Source organism: Sorex araneus, chromosome 7 (genome assembly GCF_027595985.1).
Source record: "Sorex araneus isolate mSorAra2 chromosome 7, mSorAra2.pri, whole genome shotgun sequence".
Lineage (NCBI taxonomy): Eukaryota > Metazoa > Chordata > Mammalia > Eulipotyphla > Soricidae > Sorex > Sorex araneus.
Genome location: NC_073308.1, coordinates 7,869,818 through 7,895,366, shown reverse-complemented (window position 1 = coordinate 7,895,366; position 25,549 = coordinate 7,869,818). Strand labels below are relative to the sequence as shown.

Genomic DNA, 25,549 nt, shown 5'->3' with positions numbered 1-25,549 from the left:
ACCTCAGGTGGTTCTGCACCAGCGGCTCTGCTGATCCCTGGGAACTGGGTGATGAGACCTGAGTGCCCCGTGCTTCTCCTGCCTCGGGTATCAGCCCAGCGCCAGGGGAGTTTCCCTCAGGGCTCTGCCCAGGGCTGAGGTGCAGGGGAGTGTCAGCTCCAGCCCGCCCAGCCCCCAGCTCACTCACCCCAAAATCCTCCATTTCTCTGTCCAGACTCTCCAGCTCCTGGAGGAAGGGCCCCAGGAAGGGGACCACACCCTGTGCCGAAGGGGCCGTTAGAAAGGGGCCCTGCTCTGGGGTCCCCAGGACACCCCCAAGCCTCAGCCTCCCACCACGAGGCTCCAGGTGAGCAGGAGCCCCTCCAGGACCTTCTAATGTCCTCCTCCTTGCAAAGCTGAGAGCCCTCCCGTGGGTCCCAGGGTCCCAGCCCTCTCCCTGGTTCCCCCACCCACCCTCCACACACCAGCTCTGCAGCCACCCACTCCACCCTGGGTCGGGACGGGGTCAGCCGGAAGCAGGGCTGGGCCGGGCCTCCTTTCTGAGGGAAGACCCCTGTGGGGGCCACCCCTCTGTCCCTGGGTCCCGCACACGCCCCTCACCTGGCGTCTCCCGAGGTTCCTCAAGCAGGACACAAAGCTGCAGCGCTGTTCCACCTGGGGATGAGCACCCGACCCTGAGCCTCTGTTACCCGCACGCCCAGCCCCCACTCTCCTCCCTCAGGCCCAGACTGAAGAGAACAGCGACAGCGCTGAGCCTGCAGCCCCCACCCAGAGCAGCAGCCCCATGCAATGCCCCCAGGGCTGCCTGCCCTCACAACCCCCAACAGGCCTCCACCCAACCCACACACCTGCTGTGCCCATACAGAGAAGACAGGAATGTCACAGAAACCGGAAGAGAACCCGCCCCTCCCTCCCTGCCTCCTCCATGCAGTCCTCCAACCCGCAGACTACCTGCAGGGGCTTGCAGCGTCTATGTTTCCGGGCCTGTCTGCGCAGGGCCTTCAGCTTCCTCCGGCTCCACCTAGGGAGGGAGCACATTTGTCCCGAGGGAGCTGTCCCTGCATCCCTGGGGCCCCACTCAGCTGCGGGAAGCCAGGGTCCCACTCCCTGCCCAGCACCTGGCCCCCAGGCTGCTGTCCCCAGGGGTCTCAGCTCACTGAGGGGCTCTGCAGACAGAGCCCTGAGGCCGCAAAGCTGGGGGCACCCACCAGGACACGTGGCCCCAGGTCTGGCAGAGTCGGCGGATGGCGGGGCTCTGCAGGGCACAGATGATGGCATAGGTGGACGCCCAGTTGCGGAGGCGCTGGCACTCCTGGGAGACAAGAGCAGGGGACAGGGCAGCTGGAGTCTGAGCTCCCTGCAGGCCTCGGTGCAAATCCCCATATGGGGGACACTGAGAATCTGGGGTCAATGGGGGGCACAGAGATCCCCAAGGAACCTTGGGAAAATGTGTGCATGACTCGAGAAAGGAGCAGGCAGGACGACGGGCCCCACTGGGACGGCCCCAGGACACAGTCCCTGCAGGAAACGCCCGCGGTCCTTGGAGCAGGAGACCATCTTCTCTCCCAAACTTCACAGGAGTACAGGCAGCTGCACAGGGACCCCCACCCACTGCATACCCAGGCCTCTAGGGCCCAGTGCCCACAACTCCACAGGGATCCCCGTCCCAAACATACCGGGCCACCAGGACCCAGTGCCCCCAACTCCACAAGGACCCAGCTACCACATACCTGGATCCCCAAGATCCAGGGACCCCAATTCCACAGGGAGCCCCCCAATATACCTGGGCCACCAGGATCCAGTACTCCAGCATCCGTGCCCGCGCGGGCGGGCTCAGTTCCGAGAGGCAGGTGGTAAGGACACAGGCGGCCACAGTGTAGTACTGGCTCTCGATGGCCCGCACAGTGGGGCACACATGCTCGTAGCCCGGCTTGTTCCTGATAGATGAGAGGTCCCCCCGACAGTGGTTTGGCACCAGCTCCAGGAACAGCTCCTAGGGAGAGGGACAGGTTCAGCCACAGACACCCCAGGAGACAGAACAGAGGACAGGGCCAGTCCCACTCGGCCCTTTGGCTGTGCTGGGCACTGAGGGGCTCAGGACCCCGGAACCCAGACTGATGCGGGGTGCAGGAACAGGACCCCTCTGCCTGCTCCTGGGCCCTACCAGACTCAGGGTTCTCCCCGGCTCCCTCTCTGCACCCCTCAGAGGCACATTCCTCTGTGACAGCTGCACTGGGGGCTGGTTCCTGCGTCCCCCTTGAGGGGACTGCCCTCAGGGGCCTCATGGAGTCCAGGATGCTCAGACCATAGCAGACACACAAACCCGCGACACTAGTCTCTGCGCCACAGGCACCCCAGTACCCCCCCACCCCCACACACACACACTCAGACACTGCTCTCTGTTAAGCTCACGGACATGAACCCCTCCCCATGCCTCCCCTGCCACGGGCCATCTTGGCCATCCCGGGACAGGGCAGGCTCAGGGAGCTGGTAAAGAGGGCGAGTGTGGGCCAGCAGGCCCGATGCCTGCAGAGGTGCCCGGGGAGGCAGGTGTGGGCGACTCTGCCTCTCACCTTGTCCATGAGTGTCAGCTGCTCGGCCACCAGCCGGGCAGGGAACGTGCTGACGGAGACCTGCTCGTTCCCCGGCTCCTCCAAGGGCCTGCTGCCGGGGCAGGAAGGCTCAGGGCCGTCAGCTGCCTCGCTGGCCCGGCTGGCAGCTGCCCACGAGCTGGCATCATGCGTGTCTCCAGGCCCGGCGTCCTCCAGCTCTGCCCATTGTGCTGCGGCCGCAGCTGAGGCTTCGAGAGGCTCCGGCTCTGGGGCATCCCGCGGAGGCAGGCCCAGCTCCTCAGGTGGTTCTGGGACAACTGCTGGGGCTGGAGCAATGTCTGAAGAGAAGGGCCCCGCCTCAGGGTCCCGCCAAGCCACAACCAGAAACAGCAGAGCCCTGTCCCCAGACCACGGCGTGCAGGAGCCCGGCCACCCCAGAGGGCAGGGCCTTTACCCTGAGCCCTGATCAGTGCGGTCAGGAGAAGTTCCTTCCTCAGATGAACTTGGAGGCCAGAGCCAGAAAAATGCACCAGAATGCAGCCTAGCATCGGTTGCACGGGGACACAGCACAGCCACTCAGCAGAGCCCTCAGGCCAGGACCCCGACATGGGACTCAGGGCGCTGGGGGGAGTGCAGGGAGCAGAGTCAGGACCCTGGAACGTGCCTCCGCTGCTCCCACAGAAGGTCCCCTCACGTGGAGCCCAGCTGAGCCATCATGCCACTGAGAAGATCTAACAGAGAACCTGTGAGTGGGTCCCCATGCCCTGGACTCCAATGTCGTGAGAATGACCTTCCCCACCTGGGCCTGTCCTGAGCTGCTGGGAATTCTAGAGCACCTGCCGGGCCCGTCTGCTGCTGAGGCCCAGGGATGCTGAGCAGGAGGAGGTGAGAGGAGGCCAGACGAGGGCAGTGGGGCAGGAAGTGTGGGCCACTCAGGGAGACCCCAGCCCAATCTGCTGTTTCCTGAGCCCTGGGACCCCTCTTCAGCCCTCTGTGATGCAGGGACCCTGTCAGGGAGGTTCCCTGTTGGGGAAATGATGCCTGAGCTCTGGCTTCTGCCCACACACGGCACCCAACACAGACCCGGCTGACCCTTGTGGATATCGGGGACCCTGGACCACTCACTGCTTCAGTGTTTTTTCGCAGTTGAGAACCTGCTCCAAGTACGGGAGGAGGCATCCAGACCTATGGGAAGCAGGACAGTGTCCATGGAGTGTTCCGGACACACGGCAGGATCCTGAGGCTCAGACCAGGACTCAGTCCCAGGGAGTAGCTCTGTTTTTGCGTGACAATGTGTGGAGAAATGCTGTATGACCAGGTGCTGCTTTGACGTATGGAAAGACCAAACTACCAAACCCTTCTCCTGTCCCGTGGTGCTGGGACACGTGTGTGGCCCCCAGAGACGTCTATTCGCCCACAGCAACACCGAGAGGAAGACCAGGGCATGGATGGACAGAAATGCTTTGGAGTTCAGAGGGGGTTTCCTGTGCATGTACTCTGGGAGTCCCAAGCCACAGGCTCTGAGAGTTGCGGCTGCTGTTCCATGGGCAGGAACAAGAATGAACAGGAAGCTCATGGCCAGGAGACCAGGCAGCAGCCCAGCACTGTCACGGCCCATCCCATGTCCTCCTCCAGGACCTTGCGTGACTCTCTCCACGCTGTGTTCAGAAGAACCAGCAGAAGCTCAGAGAGGCCCTGGCTCCTTCTGAGCACCCCAGGCGGGGAGGCAGGCAAGGCCCAGCGGCTGGCGGGGCGGCTCTCACCAGCGCAGCATCTGCTGCAGGATCCGCGCGGGAATGGGGAAGGCCAGGCCGGTAGGAAGGATGGTGGTAACAGAGGAGAACTTCCGCCCAGGGGAGGTTTGCATCAGGGAGACCAACATCTCCACAGTTCTTTCGCCGAGGGTCAGCATCGTGCAGGCCTCATCCAGAGAGCTCGGGCACATGGGCTCCTCCTGCTGGTGGGCAGGGGGTGCAAGGTGGTCAGCAGGTTCCCCATGGAGCCGGTGCTGAGGGTTTGGAGCTCAGAACTGGGGGAAAACCAGCTCTTGGGGCAGAAACAGGAGCGCCCACATGTGCGAGGAATCGGGCTGAGGACTGCCCTTCTGACCAATGAAGTTTGCTGTTGTCAGTTGGGAGCATTCACAGGCCAGAGGACAGGCATGGCCCCGAGGGTCTCAAGGAACCCACCCCCTGCAGAGGGACAGCAGGGGGACAGCTGGGCAGGTCCCTCCTCATCAGCAGAGAAGCTCCTGCAGCTGCTCTCAGGACCTGCCTCCTTTTCAGTTTGTTCTGCCCCCTGGTGAGGGGCTGGGGAGCCCCGCTGAGGGGCTTCAGAGTGTGGCAGATCCCTCCCCAGGTCTCCCCCTACCCTCTGGGCCCCTCCTTTGAGGCCCCCCTTTGCCCAGTGGCCACTGTGCTCCAGTGCTGCCCCTAGTGGAGAGAGCTGGCATGTGCCACCGAATCTCCCCTCCAGGAGTCCCTGGGCCAGCCCACAGACTCTGTCCCTGGCCACTAGGAGGCGGGGCCTCTCCTGCCTTGGGCCTGTGCTGGGGAAGCCTCAGACCCAGACTGCAGCAAGCAGCCACAGGAGGGCCCTGCTCTGTTGCTGAGATGCTCAGGGGCTGATGCCAGCTGAGCTGTACCTGCTCTGTGGGCTGAGTCCTGTCCCCACGTGTCCTGACAGACTGTAGGGACTCAGCCAACACAGCTCCTTTCTCTGGGCCTCCTTCCCTGGAGGTGCATCCCAGGGATGGCAGTTTCAGGGAAACGGACACCGCAGCCCTCTGCTCCTTCTCTCTCTAACCCCCAACCTGAGCTGCTTCCTGCCTGGAGAGTCAGCCAGACAGGGAGCTGTCTGAGCCCCGTGTCCCTGGGCCATGAGGACAAGGTCACACAGCAGCAGTGCAGACACACAGTGTGACTGAGGGGAACGTGGGCGTGGCCCTCTGGGTCAGCTCCTTGTTCTGAAGTGTGTGGGGATGGACTTTCAGCTGACCCTGTGCCAGAGGAGCATTGGGGACTGGATCACTCTGAGATGGGCTGTGGACACCCTGAAGGGTCACCATGGAAGAGTCTCAGGTGTCTTGGGCTGGGAACTGGGCTCTGCACCCACCTCCCCATCTCAGACCCTGAGTGTCACCTGCTCACCTGTGCCGGGCACTGGGTGTCACTGCATCTGTGCGGTCCCGGGCTCGTGTCCTGGCAGGTAGAACAGCTGCTTCCCACCAGGGGCTCCACCGGGATGTCCCGAGCTGAACTCTGTAACACAGCCTCTGTCACCCCTGGGAGGGACCTGACACGGGGGCCCCCTTGAAGAGTCTTTTTGGTCCAACAGTGAAATAACATCTCTCACCACAGAGACTACACACAGCCAATGGAATAAGAACGACCAGTGCTGGCACAGATGCAGGGAGAGAGGGGGGTCTCATTCATTGTTGGTGACAAGGCCGACTGGCCAAGCCTTTTTGGAAAACAATATGGCCATTTCCCCCCTCCCCAAAATTAGAAATTGAATTCCATAGGATCTAGCAATGCCACTTCTGGGGATATACCCCAGACTAAATAGGCACAGAGCTGAATCATCATCTGCACTTCTATGTTCACCGCAGCACTATTCACAGTACCCTGAATCTGGAAACAGCCCGAGTGTCGAGAACAGAGGAGTAAATAAGGAGATTATGGTACATCTACACGATGGAATACTACACAGGCACCAGGAAAAACGTCATAATATTCACTTAGGATGACACTCGTTCTCAAGGACATTGGAAACAGGGCCAGGAGGACTGGTCCACAAGTTTTGGGAGAGACAGGGAAGGCAGTTAGGGTAGAGAAGGACCACTATGACAAAGGTAGTTAACTATGAATAAGAACTGTGAGCTGAAAGTAGGTAACGGAACAAACATGATAACCTCTCAGTATCTGCATTACAGTCTATAATGGTCCAAAGTAGAGAGAGAGAGAGGAGAGAAAACAGAGAGAATCAGAGACAAAGAGAGAAAGAGAGAGATAGAGAAAGAGAGAGAGAGAGAGAGAGAGAGAGAGAGAGAGAGAGAGAATTTCGTGCCATAGAGTTAGGTGTGGGGTGAGCGTGGTGGGAGAGAAACTGGGAACATTGCTGGTGGGAAATATACACTTGAGAAGGTTCCGTTTTTTAGAAACTCTGTTTTGTCAAGAAGAGTTCATGACACACACCAGCCTTCCCTCATGAGGCAGTTGCTCCTTCCCGTAAGAACAGGACTCATTCCCCTCAGACACCTTTGGACCATGACCCACAACTCACACAATCAAATTTCATTCACACACACAGACACACACACAGACACACGCAGTAACAGGGATGTGAATCTACCGAGGTGCATCACAACTGTGAACTATTGACCCTGTGGGCCCGGATTACCCTTGAGTTCCTCCTCACCTGGGACAGGTGTTGCGGGTGGGGACGAGCCCTCCTCCACAGTCTGCAGGGACAGCGATCACCCTCACTCTGGCCTCGCCTCAGCCCAGAGCCTCTGATCTTGGGCATACAACACGAAAACATGTCTATTGCTTCTCAGTGCAAGTGAACTAGACGGTCACTTTCTCGAGAATGAGCTCACAGGGGAACCAGGGTTCTATGGCAGTTGGGGATGGTCACTAGGGAAGTGAGGTCATTTTCCAGGGTTCCATGAGCTGATGAATTCCTTCCACCTGACCAAATGCCCTCCCCTGCTATGGCACCACAGACTGAAACAGGGAGTTGAGAGGTTTCCCCAACTACCTGCAAATAGAACGTGGGTCCTAACTCTGAGGATTCAGTGGAACTGGATTTTTCATGTCTCCCGTGTCCAGACCCCTGGGCCCTGGACTCCAGAGTTGTGTCCCACAGGCTTGGGAATCCTCTCCCCTCTCTGGCTCCCTCCCCTCTGCAGAAGCAAATGTCACTGAAGTTTGGGACAGCCTGCAGGCTCAGGGAGGTAGGACTTGTGTATGAGACAAGGGCTGCTGGTGTCCCTCATAAGCACCAAACCTCAGCCCCCTGTCAGCTCACGACTTCCTCCCTCTCTTCAGCTACAGTGGAGGCAACTGTGCGTCAGAGTGTCCAGGACCCTGGTGTCCTACTCGTCTCTCCTCATTCTACTCTAGATGTTTCCACCCAAATTCCATAGCACACGGGGACTGCCTTTCCCCAAAAATAAGGCCATAATGCTTGAGGAACTTGGCGCAATTTGTGTCTATGCACATAGTTCCCGTGTCTGGGAACTTCTTAGGGGGCTGCCTTCCTGGATGGTCTACAGGAACAAGAGTCTCCAGATGCCCACTCAGAGGGTGGGAGCAGAGGTTTGGCTGTCCCCTGTTGGGATATGACTCAGCCATCCCTCCTTCAGGGACACCAACCTCTCCTGCCCTCAAACACCCTCCGTCCCTGCATCTTGCTTGATCAGGAGCTTTTTCTGAGGCTGAGACTCCCTGAGCCAACAGAGATGGCCCTGCAAGGGCGCCTGCTGGGAAGCTGCTGTGGAGTCATGGATGAGAGGCGGGGTTCCAGTGGAAGGCAGTGACTCTTGCTTGCTAACTGCATCCAAAATATGAGCCATGTTCGTTGCCATTGTAAGGGTGTCTGTGACAAAAGTCATGTTCAGGAGGCAACCATTGGCTAGTGCCCAAGTTAATGTGAATCTGTGGTACATACACAGTCGTATCTGTCAGCTCCTAATAAAAGAGGGCACCTCACCGTTAAAAAGAACCCAGAGAGAATTGGAGGGTCTCCAAAAGAAACAGAAATACTCAATGCTTCCACTGCTCTCAGGAAGAGAAAGAAGTGCAGTGGAAAGCCAGTGAGCCTAATCCTAAATCTGAGGACAGAGAGACTGACAACCGTGGACATGGTAAAGGGTTCCACTGGACGGTGGCAGAGTGCTTGTCACTCACAGTGGTCTGGGCATGGATCTGTTTTTCCTGAAGTACCTACAGTGATGTAAAACAATGCCATCTTTACTCAGTCTATCACATTAAACTCTGGTGACAGTCATAGCTGTAAGGAGTCTGAGACAGGTGACTAAAAGCACTGAGAAGGCCACGGTGGGAACCTGGGACGGAACAGAGAAAATAGGGCAAACCAAGTAACCTCTAAGGAAGGACTGCTTCACATTTATCACACGTTTCTATCAATATCAGACATTACTAGGAGGAGCCACTGTGGGTGGGGTACTGGAACTCTCGTGAAATCCAAAGCTGTTTTAAAAGACTCATCCAAAAGGTAAGAGTGACCACACAAAAATATATGTGTATGACCTTTTGTGTGTGTCCCTGGGAATAGGGGTTGTTTGGGGCACCACCCCTCAGTGTTCAAGGTTCTATCCTGGTGCTGTGCTCAGGGATGATTCTGGCAGTGCTTGGGGGCGAAATCCAGGGTTGGGATCCAACATGGCTGCAAGGTGTCTTACTCACTGTGTGATCTCCCCAGCCCGAGAAATGTGAACTTGATCTCACTGGACATGAGGAATAGTGACCACAGTCATTTAAGTGACTCGCTGATACGAAGTCAACTGGCTGCTCTACACTCACATCGTGCTAATAGTCCTTGGGGACCAGCAAGCAAAGCTGGAGCTCAGCGGAGCATGCACTGAGCCCTTGAGCCCTCTCCTACTGCAGAAGCATGGTTGGTTATGAGAAAACATGGAGTGAATTAAGTGGGATCAAATATAATATACATAACGTACGTATTATGTGGGCTGCTCCAGCAAAATTTATAACAAGAAGCAAAATCTTTATTAGCCAAAAATCATGTAGAAGCTGGAGCGATAGTACAGTAGTAAGACATTTGCCTTGCACGTGGCCGACCCGGGTTCGATTCCTCCGCCCCTCTCGGAGGGCCCAGCAAGCTACCAAGAGTATCTCATCCACACGGCTGAGCCTGGCAAGCTCCCCATGGCATATTCGATATGCCAAAAACAGTAACAACAAATCTCACAATGGAGACGTTACTGGTGCTCACACCAGCAAATCGATGAGCAACGGGATGACAGTGATACAGTGATACAGTGATGTAGAAGCTAAACAATCCTGCTGACAAGCAGTCCTGCTTGGACGGGAATATAATATTTCACTCCTTTCTGTCCCACACAGTAGCCATCTCTCACTTCTGGGAGTTGAGACACTGGCATGGTGCAGATGGGACTGAGGGCCCAAATCTTTCTTCTTCCTTCAATGTGGTTCATTGACACGCAAAAATCACCTGAGCCAGCAGCCAGGGCATCAGAGCAGAGCTCCAGACAGCAGATATGAACTGCTTTTGGATGACCCTGTCCCCTCCTCTAGTGGCTGCTGCATGGTGACTGCCCAGGGCTCACAGGCCTGGCTCGGGGGCTCACACAATTCTAGCCGTGCTAGCTGGGTCTCACGTCAGGTTGTAGTGCTCCCCAGAGGTCACCACAGTGCTCACACATGGACACACCTCGGGTCACACTTCCCAGCTGTGGAGCACATGTATGGGCACTGAATAGAGACCGTGGGCCCAAAGGCTGGCACAGCAGGCATTCTAAAGCCAGGGCGGGCAGAAACAAGATGCGTATCTGAGGCAGGAATCTGAAGAACCCTCAAGGGACGTTATTGTTGCTGATTTCTATGGACGAGATGATAGGAATTTGGAAACTTCCTTGAATGAACCACCCAATGCCCACTTGGGCAAGACAACACCAAGAAGAACCAGATTGAACTGACCAGACCAGGGGAAGCCCAGAGAGAGAGACTCACATTGACCTGTGAGTGTCAGTTCGCAGGGTCTGCACAGACTGGGGCAGAGATGGTTTCAGCCCAGGTTACAGAAATAATATTTCCTGTGAGGACATTGTAGACAACCTCAATGTTGGGGAGCAGGTCTGGACACCACGGCTTCCTTACAGCCCTCCCAGAACCACACGAGGGAGGAGAGAACCTCAGCAGATCTGAGGTGGGAGGCAAATGTCACTTGATTCCTTAGGAACAGAGGGTGGGAGGCACCTGCCCACCTCTCTCACTCCCCTTTCAATCTCCCCGGGGACAGTTCAAATATCTCCTTATTTGAGTGCTGGAGGAGGCAGCACTCAAGCACCCCAGAAGAGAGTTGCATCAAAAGGAAAGAGAGAGAGAGTTGCAAACTTGTAGGCCAGTGAGGGTCCTGGAGGGGTCCCTCAGTACCGTGGCTAACACAAGGCTTTGCTGATCCTCCAGCCCCTTCCTGGGCAAGGACAGCCCCTTGGCTAAGCTTTCTTTCCCTGACTCAGGATCTAATCAATGTCTCATTCAGTGCACCTGGCCTTTGGCATTACAAATCAGTGAAAGTGGGACACATATTTGCCTCTTCAGGTCCAATGAAAAATAATGGACATCTAAAGCAGAATTTTCTAATGATTTATAAGAAAGAAACATATATTAACACGGATACGTCAATCTTGATGTCACTGCCACCTAATGCAGGTATATCTAAGTTAATGTTAAGCTTCAGGAATCATTCCAAGCCTGTGGAAACTTCTGGGGACCAGCATAGTCCTCTGACCAGCATTGTTGACCACTGGTCTACTCTAAAGGACTTCCATTGAGTCTCTAGTAGCCAACTTAGACCTTGGTCCTTATCTCACTTGTCTGGTGTGAGCTTGACAAGTCAGAGCTGACAGGCTGAGAGAAGATTTTACAATGCCTAGAAATGACTGTGGCTTAATCTCTAAAAATGAAGGTGGGTTATTAAAAATCAGAAATCAGAAGAAGGAAATCTAATAGGGAAAGTAACAGAAGTAGAAGATGCAATGCAATAAGCCTCCAAACACCGAATAAGTCCATAAATAGATTCTGACCACATCGTTATTAGAGAAATCCTGATTTTAGGTCACAGAGGTAGCCCTGGTACTCATCAGATGGTAGGAAATGAAAACTGCACATGGTCTCGGTATTGGATGGAATGGGATAAAGTGTGAATCCTCTAGTCCTGCTGGGAGTTTCAGGAATGGGGAACAATCTGGATCTTAGGTGTGAAATCAGCATGTTGTTCTTACAATGGCAGGAAATCAAGGGTTTCCTGCATATGTTTTGATTTTGCCTTGCTGACCAGTGCAGGAAATAAACATACACCAAGGTCCTATTTTCTCTCTCTCTTTTCAAGTCTCTACCCTTGATTCCTGTCATGTTCAGTCTATGAATATGATATTATGGTCACTGATACACTGGGAATACATTTTATCAATAGTGTGTGTCACTGTCACTGTCACTGTCATCACGTTGCTCATTGATTTGCTCAAGCGGGCACCAGTAATGTCTCCATTGTGAGACTTGCTTGTTACTGTTTTTGGCATGTTGAATACGCCATGGGTAGCTTGCCAGGTTCTGCCATGCGGGCAAGATACTCTCAGTAGCTTGCTGGACTCTCTGAGAGGGGCGGAGGAATCGAATCCAGGTCGGCCATGTGCAAGGCGAATGCCTTACCACTGTGCTATCGCTCTAGCCCAACAGTGTGTGAAAAGGATAAAATTCTATTTTCCCCTGAAGATATCTAATTAATCACTCTCCTCAAATGGAAAGAGCTTCCCTTCCTCTAATTCTCAGAAACATCCTTGGGGTGCCTCAGATGGAAAGTTTCCCTTCCTCTAATTCTCAGAAACATCCTTGGGGTGATGGGAAAATTGCTCAGACTTGGGTGCTTCAAAATGTCTCATTTTTCCCCTAGGCTTTTTGTCATCCTTCTGTCTCTGGGACTATGCTCTATAAAGTTCTAATTTGTCTACTCTGAAAACACCAATGGAGATCTTGGTTCTAGCCTGCTTTTCGTCATCCATTGTCTGATTGGTTTTTGCTTAGAAGTCACATAGTAAAGCAATTTTGGTGTCTATTTCTAGGAGAAATTCAAATCCTGCACTCACATCACTTTGTAGACAAACACCTACAAAGCAGTACAAATGTTGAACACTTAGATTTCTAGTTTAGTAACAAGGGGTATCTCAAATGCACAATGCTGACTGAAAACGATTTTGTTCTTGTTTTGTTTCTTATGGATAAACACTGATCATCAACAAACGTTCACTACCCATTTTTCATATTGGTAGCCAACTACCTAAGAACCACCAAGGAGTAGAACATCACCAGACTACAGATCAGGACATCATCGTCATCTCATCATCATCATCATCATCATCATCATCATTATCATCACCACCATCAACATCATCCTCATCATCACCATCATCATTATCATCATAATTGGCATCATCATCACCATTGTCATCATCATCATCACCATCATCATCATCATCATCATCATTATCATCATCATCATGTAATAATTATATACAGCATTCTTATTCATGCTTATTCCAGAATGGTGGTGTCCTAAACTCTACCTTTTATCACTGCCTTTTATCCTCACAGTCACCCTGTCTTGCAGCTATATTAACGTCCCAGTTGTACAGACAGGAAACCTAGGACAGAGACAGTAAGTTTTTTTTGTGAGAATCCCATTCTTCCATGGAGACCACAAAGTCTCAAGGGCATCTCTGCTTGCCTAGTGCTTTCCCTCTCTCTCCCTCTCTCTGTTTCTTCTCTCTCCCTCTCTCTCACCTCCCTGTCTCTTTCTCTCTTCCTATACCTCCCTCCCTCTCCTCTATGTCTCTTACTTTTTGTTTTGAGACACATCTGGAGGAAGAGCTTCCAGGACCATTTGTACTGAATGTCTGGAACCCAAGAGTTCACCCATCAAGGAAATGGGTGAAAGGGGTATAACTCATGTAACAGAATAAAATCCCCAGCCCTTTACTAACATCTGTGCCACCAAAGATGACCTAGCTGGATGTGAGTGATGTCTTTAGGCAGCTGAACATTGGCCCTGCCTGGTCCACTAGGTCCAGCATCTGTCTAGTATAGAGTTGTGAAGTTGAACTTAGTCCAGTTCTGCCCTGCCAGAGACATGGGGGCAGGGGCCAGGGGCCCGGGAAGCAGGGGCAGGGGTGCTGGGGTTGGGGAGGACAGCAGGAAATAGATCAGGGTGTCCTCTGGTCCAGTATTTCATCTACACACTGTCTTCAAAGGAAGGTATGTCCAGAGTGATCTGGGGGTGGAGGAGCGAAGTTCCCACCATACCAAAACCTTGGCAGCCACACTCACACCTCAACAGATGCCACCATGTCTCTACCAGACTCCACAGCCTTATGACTAACCCCACAGAGATGCTAACCTACCAAAAATTTCAGGTACACTGGGTGATTTGGGGGCTGAAACTCCAGACCTCCTTGGAGTCAGGGTGGGTGACCTCCCTCCATTTCCCTGTACTTCCGGAAACTCTGGCAGCCACACCTTATCCGACTTCTGCTGCCATGCAAGCTCATCTACTGGCCCTGCTCCAGAGACTCATGATTAAATCCCGAAAGAGATCCACTTCCCACAAACATCTCTCATGTACCCAATCCAGGCTGGGACCTCGAAGGTGATCTCAGGGGCGGACGGCATCAGTGTCTGCCCTACCAAAGCCCCGGCAGACGAGATCACAGTCTTGGGCCAGACTGCCCACTTACATATCCTGAATTTTCTGAAGCTTGAAATCACCAAACTCTAGAATATTAACATCCCAGAAGGAACACATCAGATTGGATAGGAACGTAAGTAGACATTAACTAATTTCGACTAACAAAAATACTCATACAAAAGACTTAACTAGCAAAAGAGCTTAGTAAACTCTCAGACAAGGACTTAATATCCCCATGGTGAGATACAACAATTTTCACAAATTTTCTTTTACTTAAGTATTTTTCTTATCATCCCATTAGCCAGTTAGTGTAACAAGCAATATAAAATAAATTATTGTGGGCCTGCTACAGGGACAGGCTTGAAAGGTGGCTGGGAAAATGGAGACATGGTAGAGGGAAGGTGACAGTGATGGTGAGATTGGGGTTAGAATATTACATGCCTATAACAAATAATCACAACCAACTTTGCAAACCACAATATTTCAATATAGTGTTGTGGAAGGAGAGAAGGTTTGTTTATGGAGAAGCAAGAGGCAAAAATGTTGGGCTCTATGGGGAAGGAGCAATAATTTGGTAGATACAGTATTTGCTTTGCACACATCCAATCTGGGTTTGATCCCCAGCATCCCATATGGTACCCCAAGTCTTCTGGGAATGATTCCTGAGAACAGAGCCAGAGTCAACCCTGAATACCGTCAAGTGTGGCTCCCAAACAAATCAAAATTGAACTCTCTTCCTGCTCTCTAGTCCCATGTGGGTAGACAGGTATGCAAATAGAGAAGGAGGACATGTGACAGTCCCCTCAAAGATGAGCAAGCAGCGAGGAGCCACTTCATTGGCTTTGTAACCAAAATCCCTCTTTTGCTCACTCAGGCCCTTGAAAGGAGACAGACTTTGGTCGGCCACACGCGGCCCACCACCAGGGTGGACCAAAGACAATGAAGCAAACGGGCTTGCAGAGCTCCAGCTGCATCTCCCTGGGGCAGAGACACAGAGACGCCTTCTTGTCTGGGGCTTCATGTATGCAAGGACCAGGGCAAGTGTCACTGTGAAGGGGAACCAGTGAGTGCTCGACACATTAGCCTTGTCACTACTGTCACCCAGCAGCGTCTCAGTCACAGAGCAAAGGAGTTTTGGAAGAACCGAGTACACTGTCCTTGTCCTATTCTGGGGTTCCCTCCAGGAGTGTACAGGGGCCAAGAGGGTCACACCCAGCCATGCTTGGAAACCACAATACAGGGGAGAGATGGTCCAGGGGTAAAACTTGGGGTCGCACACAGGTAAGGCATTTGTACCTGAGCTTTGAGCTACTTCTCATGCCCCAACTTTCTTGGTTGAACTGTTGAACTGACCAAAATCCATAAAGGAGCTCTGAAGTTCTCAGCAAGAGTTAGAACTTCCCCGGGACACTGATGAAGGCTTGGAGCCACCCCCCACTCCCCCACCCCAGGGCTTCTCTCTCCCACAGCAGCCCTCACTGTGGCTAGAGCAGCACTGGCTGGGGCCCAGCCTCCTCTCAAACCTTCCCCTCTTGGGGAACTCGCAAACGCTCCCCTGTGCACTCTGTCAGTCTCGGCAGAGGGTAAGGACTATGGGCTCCCGGGCTGAGAGGTGGACCACGCACAGTACAGCCCAGGGCCTGCCTCTGCAACATCTCTGTCACCCTGATGAGGCTTCAGTGGGGAAATCCTCCAGCAGGTACCTGCACTCCTGAGCCCAGTTGAAATCTGCATTTCTGATGTTTGTGCTCACCAGCGTCTCGGGGGTCCCTGTCTCCCCATCCACTGCCAGGTCTTGTGGCTGGAGGGGAACATCATGATGTTGTCAGTAGTCTGTGGTCTTGTTCTCCCCTTAAACCAGGCACCTTTGTTCCTCCTCTTCCTCTTGGCCTACAGTTTGGCATCCTAGAAGAGGAGAAATGGGCTTGGGCAAGGGTTTCTTCCTCCAGCACTGGATGCACCATCACAGACCAAGAGGCCGAGGCCTGGGGTGCTCAGCAGTAGACGCCCACCTGACCGGCTGAGGACCCCTCCTGTTGACTCTCCAGCACTGCCCTTGTGCAGGACCCAGAATCATAGTAGCACCACGAGGGGAAATAAATATTAGTGGAGGGGCCTCTCAAGTGATGTTTAGGGAGCTCAGGGGCCCTCCCTGGAACTCTCCGTCAACCGAGTGTTTCATCTGAAGGTTAGGCCCAAGGATGTGGTGCTACCAGAGGTTGGGGGCCAGTCATGCTAGTGAGGCCACACTATGCTCGGGTCAAGCCAGGGTCAGGCACTTCAAGGCATGAGCCTTAACCCCTGTGCTGTCTCTCTGGTCACTATAAAATGGTTTTAAATTGATTTATAAAAATAAAAAGAAAGAAAGCAAAATAGTGTAATGAGTTTTACCACCCAGATTTGTTCCTACTGGGTTTCCACAGATTTTCCTCCTGCTTTCTGGCACATAGTAGTTAATTCAGCTCCCCGTGGCCCTCATTGATACGCTTCCTGCTCCTCTCCCCGCATATCATCTCCATCTTATCCCGAGAATCATCTACCTGGAAAGTTTCAGTTATTTCTCACCTTTTCTCTCCACATCCTCCTCATGGCTCACCTGCATGGCTCCCAGCATAGCATCATCATCACACATCTGTCGTCAAGTATTAGGCACACGTGGGACCCTAATTGCAGGACTGAGGATGTCACACCGGTCTCAGGACATCCCTGTATGCGTATGACATTTATAAATGATGAGAAGGACTCAGGGTTATGAATGGATTTTCTTGCTCTTAATTAATGTTTTAAATATATGTATTTAATTCATTATTGTAATTTATTTTTATTAAGATACCATGATTTACAAAGTTGTTCATAATAGAGTTGTTTCAGGCATACAATACCTAAGAACAACCCCACCACCAGTGTGACTTTCCCTCCACCAGTGTCCCCAGGTTCCCTTCTACCCATCAGCCTGCACCCCTGTCAGGCACAGAGCAAATTTATTTCACATTGTTTCCTCCCACAAAACGTGAAAGAAAGGTAAATGGGACTATCAGAAAATAAGTCGATTTGTGGTGGTCGAGTGCTATATGTTTTTAACCTATGTAGAGAAATTAAAATCATTTAACACAATATAAAGCCTATTCTCATTTACATAAATAAGTTTCCAACTCTGGAATCTAAAATATAATGCATTAGATTTTAATATGTACTTGGACCTCATTTGTATTTATTTTATATTCCCCACCATTAATAAAACATTTTAAATTATGTTATAATATATTTTAGAGTTTAAAATGAACTCAAAAGTTTGAAATAGGTAAAACCTCAAACATAAATTTAGTAAAAGTGAAAAGAATTAAGAAAATATAAAGGAAAAATTCTGAATAGGCCTATAAATGTACTAAAGTGTTGATTTTATACTAGAAAATATAATTTTTTTTTTTTTTTGGTTTTTGGGTCACACCTGGCGATGCACAGGGGTTACTCCTGGGTCTGCACTAAGGAATTACTTCTGGCGGTGCTCAGGGAACCATATGGGATGCTGGGATTTGAACCCGGGTCGGCAGCGTGCAAGGCAAACGCCCTACCCACTATGTTATCACTCCAGCCCCCTAGAAAATATTATGTTACAGATTTTAAGTGTCTGTATTCATAAGTAAAAGATTGTAATGAAAAATCACATTGGATGCAAAAAAATCTGATCAAACATAGAACTTTCAGTGTATGTGAGATGTTAATTCATCACTAAAACTCTTTAAAACACCCCTTAGGAAGCTAGGAATAAACGTACCTTTCTTAATCTAGTAGAGGGCAACCATCAGCATTTTGAATGAGAGCCACACTCAGAGTTTCAAAACACAAGGGAAATTTTTCCTGTCCTTTACAGAAGCTCTTCTAATGCTTCTTGAATAACTGGTTTCAAGACTCTGAATTCCCTCCATCTGCAGGAAATCAAATGGGTCGCTTGACTTTCCACCACCACCCTCCCCCCACCACACACACACCCCATTCTTGCCTGCATTCTGGCACAACTGTGAGCTGTCCACCCTGGGCCCCCTTTGAACTGCCAAAGGGTGTTGAACCATCTCTGGTCTGCCTGTCCTGGAACAATCTGCTGTCAACTGACTTGGCAATGAAGTAGCCTGAGTGGGGCTGTGATGAGCAGAAGCAGCTGCCCGAGGAAAGTGCAGCGCAGGGACCTGCCCCTGGGACAGCATCCTTCCTGTTCTCAGAGTGTCACAGGGGGCTCGAGCAGCACTCAGGCCTTTCCGGTGCCCACGCTAGCATGTCTGTGCCCACCTAACGTCCCACCGCTCTGCTCACCCTCTCAGGCACTCGAGACATTCTCCTCACTGACCACAGCCCAGGCCATCTGCAGCACCGCTCACTCTCCCTGCTCAGAAGGCTCCTGTGCATCCTCGTTTGACGCACCTTTATGGCCCCTTCCAACCTCTGCATGAGCCACCCATCTTCCTGAGTCTGTCTCCACGTCCGGCTTCTCCACTGGGAACAAGTGGCGAAACGCTTTGGAAATTTGGCAAACAGGACAGGCCTGCACTCCAGTCCCTGACTTAGTGAGTCTGGGGAGATCCAGGAACCTCAATTAGACACAAAGTCAAGACAATTCTGAAGCCAGGCCCAAAGAGAGTTGCCTATAAAAGTTCTGTATGGGGGACCAGGGAGACTGTATAGGGGTTAAGACATATGCCTTGTATTTTCTGACCCCAGCTCAATTCCAATGGCACTCCCATGGCACCCCCACTCCAAGTATTGCTAAGTGAAGCTCTGGAGGCCCCCCAAATACCACTGGATGTGACCTTAGAGGCATCTGAAAATCATCAGAGTCGCGCTGATATTCCATGCACCTCAGGTAGTAAGCAGCACTGCATCCTCATTCAACCAGAAGCCAGGTGAGTCAAGTTAGTACAGAGTCCAGTGTTTCATTCCAAAGCTGTGTGAGTGACCACCTATGTCTATCAGTCCTAGGACTGCAGAAATGGGGGCTCAATGAGATTGAGCGATCCAACTGTGTTCTTGAGCATGGTAATACAATCTTAAATATGAGTAATAAAGTGAACTTTACCGTCAAAGTATCTGCAATAGGTTTTTTGTTTTGTTTTGTTCTGTTGTTTATTTATTTCATTTATTGAATCACCGTAAGATACCGTTACAAAGCTTATGTGTTTGAGTTTCGATCATACAATGATGAAATACCCATCCCTCCACCATTACACATTTTCCACAACCAAAATCCCCAGTATTCTGCCCTTGCCCCAGCCCAACACTTTCCCTGCCTGTGTGACCGACAATCTCTTTCTCTACTTTGATTACATTTAATATTTAGATATCAGTCCCACATTATTTTTTTTATTTTATTAAATCACCGTGTGGAAGATTACAATGCTTTCGGGCTTAGGTCTCAGTTATACAATGCTGAAACAACCATCCCTTCACCAGTGCCCATATACCACCACCAAAAAAAAAAAAAAACCCACACAGTACACCTCCCATCCTGCCCCCCCACCCCCTACCTTGTAACTGATAAGTTTCATTTTACATTCTGTTTACTTTGGTTACATTCAATATTTCAACACAAACCTCACAATTGTTGTTAGGAGTACCCCACTAGATTCAGACCTACTGTGAAGACAAATAAGGTCTCGCGGTTTTGAATTTCTGTACTTTAACAAGAAGTCCAGGGAGATTTCTTCCAGATATTAGATAATTGCAGGCTTGAAAACCCAATCTGTGTTCGTCTTAATATGGCGGCCACCACGCCCTTCATCCCCGGAGAGAAAGAGGCGAGAGAGAGAAATACCTTTCCCCATCTGGGCGGGCACGGGGCCGAGGCTTAGTTCTCAGGCTGGAGACATTCTGCGAGGAGTTGCCCACGCCGAAAGGTTTTGCTGGGTCTGGATTCATGCTTGTGCAGCTGCGGAGAGGCCGCACATGCGTGCGGCCCCCGGGATCACATCTCGGCCACATTATTATTGGGAATTTTCCCAACACCACTCAAACCTGCCGAAAAAGCAATGCTAGACAATTTGTTTTATATTGCTTATTATGAATAAGCAATATAATATCAAGCAGCTTCTCTCCTGGAATTCTAAACTTTTAATATGTAGGTTCTGGAGAGATCTCTGCAGCGAGCTGCTCAGTTCTGGGGTTCATTTGTATGTCTCTGGATCATGGTCATTTAGGTGCTTAATAAGTAGCCGGGGGCATTTTGTGGGTGTCATCTCAGAGTCCCATCAGGGCAGTGGGAAGGAGAGGGACCAGCTCCTCCCCTGTCCTGTGAGGCGTGGTGTTTGCCGCTACTGCTCTCACATACCTGGGTTTTTTGTTGAGTTCTGGAAGATGGCGGCTGCTGGATTTTCTAGGGGGCAGGCGGAGGGACAGCACTTGCTCCCATCTGGAGTAACCCAGTGAAAGTGGCCTATTACAAAATCTGGAAGCATCTCTGCAGCTAGCTGCTCAGTTGTGAGATTCGTTTGAGTGTCTCTAGTATCTGCAGTAGTTAGAAAATTATAGGACTAGTATGTAACAGCAGACTGCCCATTTAGATAGATGGTTTTCTAAGTAAATATAGAATTCAGAGAGCCAATGAATACTACGAAAGGATTGCAAGTATCAACCATAGTCTCAGAAGAGCAACTTGACCGTCATGCAACTTCAAAGTAAGTCAATGAATGACAAATATTGGTAACGGTGACTGTTTTGTGTCATTTCTTTGTGACACACCAGGCAGCACTGGGGGATTACTCCTGGCTCAGGGCTCAGGAACCACATTGCATATGGAGAGCCAGGGATCAAACTTATTATGGGCTTGTGAAAGCAAAGTGTCTTAGCTGCTATAACCTTGCTTCAGGCCCCGATTGAAGCACACTTAAAGAATATGAAATGAAAATAATATTGCACTGGACTCTGTAGAGAAACTTGGCAGGCCAAGAGAACAAAAGGATGCATACAGCAAAAGGTGTTGCTGCTGGAGTGATAGCACAGCTGTAGGGCGTTTGTCTTGCACGTGGCCAACCGGGTTCGGTTCTCAGCATCCCTATTGGTCCCCTGAGCCCCGCCAGGAGTAATTCCTCAGTGGAGAGCCAGGAGTAATCCTTGTGCATCACCAGGTGTGACCGCAAAAAGAAAAAAAAAAAAGAGGCATAAACTGAGCACACAATGGGGTGCCCGAGAGCATTTTCAAGAGAAGCAGGTGGTCTCTTGCTCTCTCCCTCCCGCCACATCTCCAAATTTCTCTCAGAAAATCCACTTTGCCTCGGAGAGGGGGAAAAGCACAGCGTCCGTCGGGGCCAACGGGTCCGTCTGTGGGCCCAGCTGAGCACTGTGCGGGGAGGGCCAGCGCTCCCGGGGCGTCACTGCAGGGACAGCGGGTCCAGAGAGGCGGTGAGCGGGACTCAGAGCCCAGGGAAAGCGAGCAGGCATTGGCGTCAGGCGCGCCAGGCAGGACCTCAGTCTGTGGAGGCTGAGGGGATGCACCACTCTGACCACGTGGAGGAGCGGGCAGGACTAAAGGGTCTGGATCCCTCCCCGAGAAAATAAGGGACCAAAGCACAGGAGGAGGTCGGCCCAAAACAGCAGCCCCTCAGTCACAGCCGCCCCACCCCCACCCCCAGGCGCAGGCCTGTGAGGGGGTTCTGTCGGGAAGGAGCCCCCTCCCCTGAAAAGCATGAAAGTGCCCAGAAGTGGGCCATAGCCTGAGGCACTGCTGGAAGGGAGGCCACACCCCCAGGCGTTACACAGGCCAGGTCACAGCCCCAGGCGGTACACAGGCCAGGCCGCACCCCCAGGCATTACACAGGCCAGGCCAAACCCCCAGGCATTATACACGGAGGCCAAAACCAAGGCATTACACAGGTGAGGCCAAAACCTAGGTGTTACACAGGCGAGGCCACACACACATGTAGGTTTTACACAGGTGAGTGCACACCCCCAGTAGTTACACAGGTGAGTCCACTCCCCCAGGCCTTACACAGGTGAGGCCACACCCCTAGGCAACAGGCAAGTGAGGCCACACCCCAGGCATTACACAGGCGAGGCCACAGCCCTACATCACACAAATGAGGACACCCTGCCAGTTGTCACACAGTCCAGCCTACCCACTCAGCAGTCACACAGGGGAGGCCACACCTCCAGGCAACTGGAATGGGAGGCTACAGCCCTCAGTCCTCAAGAGTACAGGTAAGTGGAAGAGAGCAGCTTCTGCATACAAATTGTCTGAATGGGGAAAAAAGAAAAAGAAGAGGCCATAGAGACAGTACAGAGGGTAGGGCGATTGCCTCATTCAGGGACGACCCAGGTTGAAATTCCAGTACCCCAAGCACCACCAGAGATGGATCCCTGAGTACTGAGTCAGGCATCAGCTCTGAGCACAGCGGGTGTGAAAAAAAAGTTTGCTCTTTCTTCATTTCCCTGACACTGCATACTGTCCCCCACCAGGGGGAAAAAGGAGCAAGACCTAGTGATCTGCTGGAAGCAGGAAAGAGTGACGAAGCATGCCTTCCTTGTGTATAAGGAAGTGTGCGTCCGTGTGAGCCTAGTAGGCAGCTTGACCAGGACCTTGACAAAGAATCTTGGCCACGGGGATGTGATGCCACAAACAGGTCAACCTGTAGCTGCAGGGCGAGAGCATCAGCAGCCTGATGGTGCCTTCAGGCTTCCTGACACCTCACAATTGCTGCTGTGCCTTTGGGCAGACCCCAAGACCTTGGGACCAAGTTTCCCAAGAAATTAAACAGCCAAAAGTTAGGTATGTGAGAGCCATGCCCACAAACCACGTCTGGCTCCGCTAGACAAGCTCATTTATTGACCGTATTTCAGAGACCCATAGATAAATCTCCAAGAAATCAAAAGCCAGAGACACAGCAGCAATTCCCGGAAGACACCACAGAACTGGAGATCACTCCAGGCCCTACACCGAGCCAATTTCACTGGTGCACCCAAAATAGAGCAGGTGCAATCTCCCCACCTACTCCAAATGGAATCTTGGCAACCAAGAGCTTCCACAAGCAAGGCCCAGTATGGTGGTTCCAGGACTAAATCTCCATGCCACATGATGGCAGAGGTGCTGGTGTCCCTCCCTGGCTCCACTCCTGCTTGTTGCCCACAATGTGCCTCAGGGTGCCACTTTAGCGCAACAACAACCCTGGTTCAGAGACACAGGAATGAGTTCCAAACAACTCTAAAAAACTGGAGATCTCTCCAGGCCCCAAACTGAGCCAATTTCACTGGATCATCCCAGATGGAGCAGGTACTGTGTGCCCACCTACTCCAAATGGAATCCTGGCGACCAAGAGCTTCCACAAGCAAGACCCAGGTATGCGGGTTCCAGGACTAAATATCCATGCTGCATGGCGGCAGAGGTTGTTCCTCCCCGACTCCCCGACTTCTTATTGGCCTGGGTGTTACACTCAAAATGTGGCTCCTGGTGCCACCTTAGTGCAGAAACAGTCCTGGTACAGAGACGCCCAACCGAATCCCCAAATGAATTACTGCCCTCCGGAAACGTCTTTGAACCCAACCATTTCAATCTAGGATTCTAGAAGCGAGTGGCCGCAGCACCCAAGATTTTCAAAATGAGCAATGGACAATAAATGATGTAGCATCTGCCCCTAGCAGGCAGGCTTGAATGGTGGTGGGAAAAGTTGAGCAAAACATAATGCCCAAAAGTAGAGAGAGAGTACTGGGGAAACTGTCTGCCATGGAGGCAGGGTGAGGACTGGTGGTGGGAAGTGTGCACTGGTGGAGGGATGGGTGTTCTGTCATTGTCTGAGTCTCGAACATGAAAGTTTTGTAACTGTGTCTCAGGGTGATTAAAAACAAGTAATGTGGAGTTCATGCCCAATTCAATCAGCTTAGTCAATGGCTGAATAAAAAGCAGTACTCCTACATTAAAAAAAAAAATCTTGGCGAGAAAGATACTTTGATACTTTTTACATGGGCGTGAAAAAGGCAACTCATGACACCCCAGATTATGCACATATGCAAGAGAAGATGAAATTCTTGTCATCAAAACATGACAAAATTTTGTCAACTTATGTATAACTTATAAATTAACTCTTTCCCAAATCCGCCCACTTGGAGAGCCCGGCAAGCTACCAACAGTATACAGCCTGCATGACAGAGCCTGGCAAGCTACCTGTGGCGTATTCAAGATGCCAAAAACAGTAACAACAACTCTCAGAATGGAAACTTTACTGGTGCCCGCTCGAGCAAATCAATGAACAACAGGATGACAGTGACTTGTGACTTGTGTGTTTCCCAAAACTGTTTAGAGTACTCAGGGCAACTGTATACGGATACAGACTCTAGTGAGTGGATCATTAAATACTGAAGTTCCCTATGTAAAATGATTACCGATTTTTCCACTGTTAAATCCATGACGCATTGTGTGCCCACACCAGCACAGTCAGGCGTGGCCCTAGTGTCCCCAAACATCACTGGGCTTGAGCAGCATTCAATTCACGTTCCCAACAAGCACTAAACTTTCCAACCAGATGGACAAACGTCACTGGGAGTAGCTACCAGTTTCCCAAGCATTGCCCAGAACACGAATGGGAGAAGGGTAGGGGGAAACTTTGGCCAATGATTGCTGGTGGTGGAATCAAACGGGCCCATTCAGGCTGAAGGTACACAGGAATATTGCCAGCAGCTGCACTCACAAGAGGCTAAAGGCAAAAGCAAGTCAGAGGTCACCTAGGGAGATGTGAATGAAATGGGCAGGTCGGGAAACTACCAAAGGACACACCAGGACCAAAATGAAATGGCCCAACTGCTGGGGTGGAAAACTCCATATTCAAGAATGAGGGGCCGCTGGTTCATGTGTGAACAGAGATATGGAAGGAAATTCTGCCTGAGTGTTTGACACAGCAATAAGCTATCTGATGTGGGGGCAACTAGCTTCAGAGCTCGCTAGTGAAATCTCAGATACTAAGCAGTGGATAAACAGACTTCAGAAAAAACCTGCTTTGCCATTAAGAAATCCCACTAGAAAATGGCTAATAGTAGTACATAGTAGAAGGCTGAGGTATATTTTAATAATCACATAAAATAACCGGACATTGCAATGACTGCTACAAAGTAATTGCAATTCAGACACATAATTTGATAACACCAATTCTACCATCACATTCATTTCAACGGAACTCATTGAAGGGCCATCACTGATAACAGTACTTTTAAATACAATTAATTGAAAAGAATACTCTGATGTAATCAATTCAGCACAAAACTGCTAGACATGGTGAAGAATGAAAGGGTGCTGGGTTTAGTGTTCTCTGAAGCAACTGCTGTGTCAAAAACAAATGGGAAATTTGTCAGGTTAGGATCAAACATAATGTGAGACTCAGGGAGAGGAAACAGTGTGCCCAAAGCACTTGGCATGGGCCCGAGTCACCTGTGAGGATGATCCTGAGCTGGGCCTCCACCCCCAGCGCCCAGGGCACCTGCTGTGCCACAGGTTCTACCTGAAGGGTCGACTTGCAGCGCTGTCTCCAGGGGGCGCTGCTCCCCCTTGAAACACCAGCAGGCTC

At 51.4% G+C, this 25,549-nt stretch overlaps 1 protein-coding gene across 1 annotated transcript; it reads right to left on the bottom strand.

Moving 5' to 3' along the window:
* Positions 1–879: 879 nt before the first annotated feature.
* LOC129406568 (ral guanine nucleotide dissociation stimulator-like) lies at positions 880–4,307 on the bottom strand. Its single transcript, XM_055144733.1, has 5 exons — positions 3,007–4,307; positions 2,574–2,890; positions 1,784–1,993; positions 1,209–1,312; positions 880–1,021 (listed from the first exon to the last, which is right to left on the bottom strand). Exons 1-5 carry the CDS (start codon positions 3,158–3,160, stop codon positions 880–882), a joined length of 927 nt encoding a protein of 308 aa, XP_055000708.1. The 5' UTR covers positions 3,161–4,307.
* Between the last annotated feature and the right edge of the window lie 21,242 nt (positions 4,308–25,549).